The following is a 9841-nucleotide window of genomic DNA, read 5'->3' as shown; positions in this document are numbered from 1 at the left end:
CGAGGCCCTGACACTGTTCAATGTGGCTCTCCAGCACGCCAGTCTCATGTGCTCCCTCCCTCCCCTCCCTCCCTCTCTCTCTCCCCCTGTCTACTTTGTCTCTGCCCGAGGCCTGCTGCTTGCTGGGTGGGGTGTACGCTCCCAGCCCTGCACTTCAGCGGGATTGACTGGGGCTCGAGCCCCAAGTGAGGTTATCGATTTCAATCAGTGGCTTGGAAGATAGTAGCTGAATGATGCTGTAGACTTTAAACAGTGGTCAGCTGCATTGTTTGTTGTTTGAGGGGGGGAGTGCTGCAGGAGGATGCACTTGGCTTTTGACGAGAAGTCAGATAAACACATAGCAGAATTACTTATAGAAGGAGATATCTTAATCTTATGATTTGGAGTTTTGCTGTATGTCTGTGGGTGTGTTTTGGAAGTAAAGTGGCTGAAAGAGACTTAAAAGTAGCAAGATTTCAGACTGCAGATGTTGCATATTAACAGTTAGCCGTGCGACTAACAGTCACCTTCATTCTTGATAAATGTACGGATATTTTTTTGATAAGATCATTAATTGTTGGGGACATGAAATTCAAGAAAACACAAAACATTTCCATTAGAATTTCCAGAAGCCCAAATTGGCAAATTGAAATTGCAACATTTCAAAACACACAAATGTGTAGTTTAATTTTAAGCTTTGTTTGTGTCAAAAAAAAGAGACTAAAACCACTAATCATCAATCAATTGAGTAATTGATTACTCAACCAATACCGGCAGCTACTTACATGCAACCAAGTTGAACAGCTGTTTGTATGAACAGTAGACATACATATGGGAAGCAAGTGGCTAAATGCAACACTTTATTTGATAGCTCTGCTAATTGAATTCAATATAAACTAATGCCTAGAAAAACAAATTGACCAACTTCACGGATCAGCAGTAAATGTTGATTGCATAATCTGGAGAAGGGAGTGGGAGTTTCAGCAATTAATATGCCTGAACACTGCATTCTTCCAATAATACATTGGGTGTTTTACTTGTCGACTTAATGCTGATTAGATTGAGGTGGCAACGTTTTGTTCCATCATTGTTAACAGGAAAGTACATGCAGAAAGACTGACTGATAAAGTTCCTGTTTTGCTTAAAGAAGGAAGTTAGTTCACACAATGAGAGCACTGCAGTTTTTCTGCTCTCAGAAGCATTTGCATCAAGGCCAGGAGATTAAACGTGTGGGTTGGGAACTGGAGAGAGTGTGTTGTCTCGCTTGGGGCCCCCGATGCCAGAGTTCTAGCTTTCATCGCGCAGGGTGAAAGATTTCTCCTGGACGTTTCACTCTGTGTGGCTACAGGTGGGTGGTTCACATGCTGTAGGTGGCAGCCACAGTGGATTTAATGCAAAAGTACAGAGGAGGTGGCTGTGGGCAAATTATTTCACAATTGCCAATGTTCAATGCTCTGCACTGAGATGCTGAATTCCACACTCTATAAACTCATTTGTGTAGTTAGGTGGTATTTGAAGTGTTATGGTAATATTTTATATCGTAGGTGTTTGTATTTTTCTAATGTAGATGTATGTATTGCCGGTTTTTAGACTTCGATATTGTAAAGAATCAGTGAATACTGAGGATATCCAGGGAGATGCTAAATACTGCAGCATGTCAGTTTACAAAAGGAAAATGATGTCTGACATGAAGAGCACATACAATTTCATTATAACGTCATTTTAATCATTTTTCAAGCAGAAATTACAAATGTTTGGTTGTTTCAGTTTCTCATATGTGAGATTTTTCTTGCTTGTACATCAGCGTAATCTGATTGTCTTTGAATGTTGTGGTGTTGGTGGAATGAAATTTAAATGTGCTACAATTTGGTGATGTTAAGATGACTATTTCCCCACATTTTACAAACAAAACAGTCACTGAATAAACTACAGATCGAGTAATGATGAGTAATTATTAGATACAGCCCTACTGAAAATGCCATTCTTCACTATGTGATGCTTATTTATGTTACGTACAGGATGGCTTTTCTTCTGAATGCAGGCTCGAAACATCGCTGTGGAATCCAGCAATGTTAACTTTTCACTGAAAAATGATCTAACACCTACATAATTTACATGAGTAAGTGTAGTAAATGCTGTGATAACCAGTCGATGTTTTTCTCCCTCTTTTAAAGGCTCCATGTTCCGTGCATTTGTGCTGGTGTTTGGCTGCCTGCTGCAGAGGAAACTAGTGACCACAGAGGGGCATCATGGGACCAACTGCCATGTCTTCTATGCAGTGCAAATGGATGGTGGCACCAGAGCAGCCAGAGCTCTGGCCAAGCAGCATGGACTGGAGTTCATACAGCGGGTCAGTGCATGTTTAAACCCCTGTTATTACCTCCACCTATGGGCCTGCAATTTACATTTTTAAAATCCAGCGACTGAGGGCTTCTTTTTTTTTTTTCTTTTCAAGAGCTGCCAAAGTGCTGACTTCTATTTCCTATTTGAGGGATATCTGACTTTCATCAAATTACAGCAGCGTTTCTGAATATTTCATATCTGATCAAAGGCGTGTAAAGTAGGCTGTCCACACATACACTCACAAACGTATAAAAAGACACATACATGCTCCCAAAAAGGAACACGAATGCACAGATACACACGCCTCCGTCTCACCATGCTGTCTAGCCTATGAGAAACTCCTACATGTGGAACAGGCTCTGGTGGAATTGCGTTGGAGATGACTGGGTCTTTACCTATTTGCCTGAGTTCTAATCTGTCATGCTGAAATCTTTCCATTTGTCAGAAGACTAGATGTGATTTATCCACATCAATACTTTAAAGGTTACTTTGGTTGTTGAGTCTGAAAGTATGTCAGCTCCCTCAAAAAATGTTCACGGCTTCACTAAAAAATAAGGGCTCAGAGCAGGTCTTGGTTAGGTGGAATACAGAAGTTCTGCTTTTTTTGTAAGAGCAAGTTCAAAGAGGAGGTTCGAGGGTATGAGAGATTTTGAAATGAACTTCGTCTGATTCTCTTGACTGTGAATCTTTCATGAAGATTCACAATCAGAAATACTTAAAAGGTAAGAGCCCTTATGAATTGACATCCAGTCCTGCTGCGCTCTGTTATATTCAGGGGTTTTAAAGGGATTCTTTTATTCAACTTCTTGTTTCGAATGCAAAGACTGACTAATCAACACAGATTTTGAGGATAAAATGTACCATTTAATTAAAAGCATTGTTTAAACAATCCATTGTGAACATTTCAGATGGTAAACCACGCATCTACTGTAAGTGTGTGATTATACATACAGTGAGGATGACCAGTAAAATGCAATAAAAAGTGTACAGGTAGTTGTATTTTAATGAATTAACGCAAACCAGTAAAGTAGATTCCATGCATTTTAACTCTGAATATTAAGATGTAAACTTTTTTCTGTACTTCTCTTTTTCATTGATTATAGATAAAACTTTCCAGGTTAGAAGTCATATAAAATATTGCATCGCTTCCAAAAGTCCCAGTCAAAGGTTTCAGTTGCACTTCATTTATCTTAAGTGTAAGGCACTTTGTTGTCTTTTGGCAGTCTTCTACTTATTTTATGATTTAAAGTTATTGATAAGTGAGACTGGCCGGTGTGTGTATGTGTGTTTTGACATTATTGATAACAGTTAGGGGGAGTGTCCGTTGGCCTGGTGTGAGGCTGTGTGCAGCATTGCCTTGGGGAAATGGGGACGCAAGCTCATTTCAACCTTGGCCCTGCTGCCTCTGCTGCTGCTGCTGCTGCTGCCTGGATCATGAATAAAACATCTCTTTGACCTTTATCAGGAGTGTATTGGACAGTCCACCCCCGTCTCTGTCTTCCTCTCTGCCCGTCTCATTCTCTCTCTCTCTCTTTCTCATTGTCCCTCATGTATGAACACAAACACCTCTGCTTTTTCCTGCATTGTTTTCTGCTCTTTTATACACTAATGATAGTCCCTCGATGCATTGATCATTTGTAATGACCGAAACAATAGCAAATGTGTTTTCTGTTTACATAAACTTCACTGTATTTATGCACAGATAGTGCCAAATAACATTTATTTGCAATATGTGTATGGTTTAGCTCATATTTTGGTTGTACATACATGAGACTGCAACAATAATGCAGGAATGAGAAATCATTGATAGGATGCTGTGGCGAAATCCTGTTGTAGCCCATTGTCGAGTATATACACAAAGTGTGTGTTTGTGTGTTAATAAGATGTCCGATCCAGCAGCATCATATCCAGAGAAAAGCTTCAGACAACCCTCCGTTTCACGATCCCCCCAGGTCCAGTCTGCTGACTGGCTTCTTTTACCTGTCTGTCGCCAGAGGCTGATGCTAAATGTCACTGACACTAAATCGCCTTTGTTAAGTCAAACCTATTTTAATTGTGTCACCTGTGATTTGCGCCTTGCATGCAGCAAATATCAGGTATCAAGTAGAAGCAGAGGTTTCACAATTTGCTGTGATACATTATTTTTTTTTGAGAACATTGAAGTGGAATGAAAAGTCTGACAAGCCCAATGCCAGCTTGGGAGGATTGTGATGTCTGCTGGCATTCCAGCGGTAATGCCGCATGAGTGGAAAGGGAATCAAATGTCTCCATGCTGGCACTCAACATATTGTTGGTCTCTTTGATTTAGTGTACAGCATCCAGGAAAATGTCATTGCGTCTCTCCATTGTGCAGACTTGACATATCCATTTTGCAACTGTAAAATACAAAGAAAAACAAAGCAAAATACCCGAGATGATGTCTTTATGCCACACAGACAGATTCCCTGTGATGCATTGCAGTTGCTTTTTGCAGGTGCCTTTTTGGTAGCAGACGTACTAAAGCCTTTCCTGTCAGTCTTTATGATTTTTAAATGTGTCAAAGTGATAGAGTCGATCCATTCACATTTATCTTGTCCCTTGCTGTTTGCTCATTTACAGCTGTTTAAAGATGGCTTATAGTTTGTCAGCAATCCTTGAAATTAAAAGGCAAATCAACTCATTCCCAATAAAATGAGATGCAGTAAAGTGTAGCAAAATGTAAATAAATGATGTGTCAGCATCAAAGACTGCTCTCATACAATAGTGAGTCTCATCTCCCACCAAAGCTGTGGTGGTGTACTGCAATCACTGCGTAGAAATGGAAGGGCTGCTCCGACTAGACAGGGAATGGCAGCCATCAAAGGTGCAGGATTTCACGCACAGTGTCAAAAAAAAAAGAACCTGATCACGATCTGAAATAGATGATTTTGTGTTTCACTTCGTGTCGGCACAAAACAACACCACAGCAACTTGATATTACACGCTGATAAAGCTTCCAGGTTCCCTCACAATGCAGCCGACCCAGTTTTAAGTTGGATCACATGATACTGCATTGTTTACAGGTATTATTTCTTGCTTACTTAAGAGTTTGCAAATCCGATTAAGGCAGATTAGGTTGATGGTTTGCATTGCTATTATTTTAGCTGAGGTCACTGCTTTAACAATTAAGTGCCTGCATATCCGTGTCTGTGTGTGTGTGCACACGCACGGTTTTGTGTTGAACTCTGACTTCAGGAAGTCCCTGGTCTCCATCCAATGGTAAAAGGCCTCCCAGATTCCCCTTCTCTCCAGTGAGGTGGAATACTGCCGGCAGATTACCATATCATTACCATATCATTAGCATAACATTACTGCGGCACAGCTTGGCTCGTTGTCTGCGGACGTGCTATCAGCTCATCGAGAGATTCAATCCCCAATCCGCTCCATGCTTCCACCCTCCGTCCCCTCCCCTCCCTTCCCTCCCTCCGTACACTCGAGGTGTGTTTTCCATCTGAGTAAAGCAGATGTAATTGAGGTAGAGCACTGGATTTACCAGCTAAATGGAATCACACAATGCTTCACCATCAGCCGGGGCCGCCGTCGTACACATTCAGAGAGCTCCTTCTCTGAAACCTCGTAACGTTGCCCCCGATTCAGAATTTCTAATATTCTCTCAGAAATAGCCTCAGTCAGATGCTAAGCTATGTCAAGCCTTACTCTGGCTGGATTACTCCAGGCTGTTATATTATGACCAGGTGTGTGTGTGTGCGTGTTGGATGAAAGAAAAAGGCGACCTGTCACCATCTTCTCCCTCTCCCCTTCCTCTTAGTTTTCTGTACCGTAGGGCACCCAGGGGTGCCAAAAGGGACACCAATCCTCTAATGGTTGGAAGTGAGGGCCCATTCCATTAGTCAGGGGGCCCAGGGTTCATTGCTGCTCCTCAGTACGAGGAGGGCGGAGGAAGCGAAATGGAAGCAGGTGTTAGCCGGGGGCAACACAGAGGGCAATGCTGCACCAGCTGCATGCTGGGAAATGCAGCACTTTTTTCTCCCTCATCTCGTCTCCTTCTCTGCCTATTTCTATTTCCTCATGCAAGTACAGAAGCACACACCTTGTGCATACAGCATATATACATGCACATGCACATGCACACACACACGCACACGCACACACACGCACACACACTGACTCCCTCTCACCCGCTTTTGTCCCCAATTTCATTCATTCCAGTAAGCTATTCTCCATTTTCCTTATCTCTTTCTTTCTCTCTCTCAGCCTCACACACTCATTCACTCACTCATTCATTCACTCACGCCTATCTCCATCTCTTTCATTTTTCTCTCTCCGTTTGCTTACTGCCCACCCCTCCCCTCACTCCATCTTCGCACATACCTCACTCTCATTTGTAAATGGACAGAGGACTTGACTGAGGAATATGTGCAGAAGATGTGGTTTCCCTCCCAGGTGGGAAACTCGGGCGGGAGATGAAGGTAGAGAAGAAGAACGAGAAAGAAGAAGATGGGGGTGAGAAGGAGGAGAGCAGAAATTACGCTACCACTCCCTCTCTTTCTCTTCCTCAGCCTCTCTCTCTCTCTGTGGGCTTAGATGATGTATGGCAGCAAAGGCCACATGTTGGCCGAGTGATGGATTAAAGCACTTTGTAGGAAAATTACTGAGAGCGCCTCAGCACATCCGAGTCTAGCCCTTAATAAAACTCTCTTCAATATTGAAATGGAGAGAGAGAGAGAGAGAAATACAGAGAGATAAAGAAGATAAAGGACGATGTGGGACAAGAACAGGGAGTGGTGCTAGAAGCGCACAAACATACTCATACACAATGCTCTTGTGGAACACTGAGAAATTTTATAAAATTGAATACAGCATAGCTTTACTGTTGTATTTTATGCAAGGGTTTGTTTAGAATGGGTGCATAAGAAGATCTTAGGAAAATGTCAGTAAAAGTAGACAGGATTTTATGAAGTGGTTGTTACAAGCCTTATAGATGAACCTTTAGGACGTGTTTGTCTACTGCTGCTGTTGAGTGTTTTGTGTACTATAGTTTGAGTGACTCCCCTTTTCTGCTTAAAACAGAACAAAACAAAAGAACCAGTCCAGACCTATGTGATACAACAGTGGACATAAGTGAGCGACAGTTTTAATTTCCCAGAACGCAGACCACTGTGGAAATGTTTTCATCCAAAACTTGCATTATTTTTTTCATTTGTCACAGTTTTTGAGTTGTCACATTTCACCAAAAATGCCATCTGGTTTCAGCAACTGAAATGTGCAGTACTTCTGCTTTTCTTTGTTTGTTATGACAAGTTGATTATCTTGTGGTTTCTATTAAAACAAGCAACTTTTAGAGTTTTGCCATCAGAATATGGTTAACATGGAGGCTGATTTGAAATCGATATGATCATCTGACTGCTCATATATGTTAGTACTGTCATTAGATTCTACAGTGTTAGCAATCAACTTATTTAGTACCATGTTTTCTCTTATCTAAATTAAAACGATGGCTAGAACTACCAGAGTATAGCCCAAATTGTAATAAAATTTAATGATCTCCTTTTAAACTTATACTAAATGATAGCTTGTGGCAACTCAATCCAAAACGAATTGTGTTATCCTTTAAAAACCCATCAATCCCCATATTTTTCTCTTCAAGATGGACTGTAGAACCCCTCACACCCCCTCCCATTTCCATCATTGCGTTCCTGCCAATACTGTAACCAACAAGGCTTAACTGCTCACCCCATTTAGCCCCTAGCATCCCCCTCCATCACCCAGCCCTCCTCCCATCTCTTCTTTCTGCTTTTCCATAGTTGAGGCTGTGGAGGCCACAGCCCCTGTAGGGCTGTTAGTGTACACACCAGCTGCTGTTTTCTCCATAGGGTGGACTGCCTCACGTGGCTCTCACACACTGCTTCAATGACTCTTGATGTCTGTGTTTGTTTTTGTTTACCCTTCATGCTTTTTCCCTCCATCCCTCCCTCCATTACTGTTTTTCTCTCCTCTTTCTTTTTGTCTGTTGGAGGCCGTCAGCAGCAGCGGGACATGCAGCTCCTGTGGATGCTTCAGTATTGAGACGACGCCAACGTCCAACTCTGCTGAACTGCGATCAGACGCTGCTTACAGTGAAATTTGTTTTTCAAGGGTAGAATTTTGAAAAGATATACAATTTTACTGTATCTATTTTTGGTCAGAAATTGATGGTCACTTCTCACTTGTGTTAAAGCCAACATGTATTATTTGTATTTATCGTGAGCTATACATGAATTTGTAATTGGGATATTGTGATAATTATAGTAATTATGGTACCTGAGTCTGTATGTGGTAGGAGCTGTTGTAGTGAGTCCTTCCTGTTTCTCACAGTGCATCTACATAGAAGGCATAGCATTGTTAGCAGAACGATCCAATGAGGGGCATTAAATGTAAGTCTAAAATGTAAGCCATTATGCTGCCAGTGTAAACATCAGGACTTATTAAAATCTGCATGCAAATGACACACTTTGTATTCAAGCACAACTTAACACATTTCATGATATGTTCTGCTGCTTGTTGGTACAAGGAAGCCTTAGCTACCAGCCTAAAGACTGTTAGACATCTTTCCTAGATGTTCCAAAAGTAGCTTTAATTTGAAGTTGTTTAGTTTGGAAAATGAAATAAAAACTATTTTCTCTTTTTTTTAACCTTTAGATCAAACATAAACAACCTGTGTTAACTTAACGAGCAAATAGTTGCTAGTTAACACCACAGACAGCCCTACAACAATAGTAGCATCCACCATTCATGTTCCTTTTTCATTTCATATAAGTCAACTGTGTTAACCAGTTAGTCACTAATTTTGCCTGTCTTGTGTTTGTTGCTGGGCAGGAAGCATACTGTGAGTTTGCTTTTCCACAGAAAATGGCTACCTGCAGCTGGAACCAGTATTGGTCTGAGCAATGTGACTGAGGTAAAATAGTTAAGTTGTGGACCTTAAAACCAAAACACTGAGGTGAAAGATGCTAAAACTCACTGAGCTGAGAGGAACTGCATGGCATACACTCTTCACCTCAGGTGACTCCTCTCTCATTTTGCATACCATTTAAACAACTGCTCACATACAAATATTGATTGATGTAGCTCTTCCTCTAACTTTTGTTTTACTACCAAAGGCATGCATGTTTGTGCACGTCCTGCTTATGCGTCTCATCTCTTTTTAGTTATGACTGAAACTTTCTATTAAGCTTTTTTGAAAAAAACAAAAACAAAAACAACTTCATACAAACTAATAAGCATAATCCTTGGCAACCAAAATCACATTGTTTATTTTATGATTTATTGTTTTTATCTGTTAGTCTTTTTCATAATAGTAGCATTTTTATTGAAAGGAAACACTTGACAGTGAGGCTCAGAATTAGTTCTTTGTCTCTCCCAAAGAGTTCTGAATGTGCCTTAAGGGTTTTTGTATTTGGCCTTTAGTTTAGTTTCTTTACTCCTAGAAGGATCAGTATGAGACTAATAGTTGTGTCATCAGTGAACTGTTCAGACTTCTGTAACAGCTTGTCCACTTCTG

At 41.1% G+C, this 9841-nt stretch overlaps 1 protein-coding gene across 1 annotated transcript in view; it reads left to right on the top strand.

The window, feature by feature from the left end:
• Positions 1-301: 301 nt before the first annotated feature.
• The window catches only part of LOC111564532 (proprotein convertase subtilisin/kexin type 4-like), a 207130-nt gene continuing 197590 nt past the window's right edge, over positions 302-9841 (top strand). Inside the window, exons 1-3 of the mRNA XM_055013942.1 lie at positions 302-324; positions 1161-1327; positions 2154-2329. Of these exons, the coding sequence (XP_054869917.1) occupies positions 302-324; positions 1161-1327; positions 2154-2329 (366 nt within the window). The remainder of the gene's footprint in view (positions 325-1160; positions 1328-2153; positions 2330-9841) is intronic.

This window comes from Amphiprion ocellaris, chromosome 9 (assembly GCF_022539595.1).
Source record: "Amphiprion ocellaris isolate individual 3 ecotype Okinawa chromosome 9, ASM2253959v1, whole genome shotgun sequence".
NCBI lineage: Eukaryota > Metazoa > Chordata > Actinopteri > Pomacentridae > Amphiprion > Amphiprion ocellaris.
The sequence above is the reverse complement of the archived record's forward strand: the minus strand, read 5'-3'. Positions and strand labels throughout refer to the sequence as shown.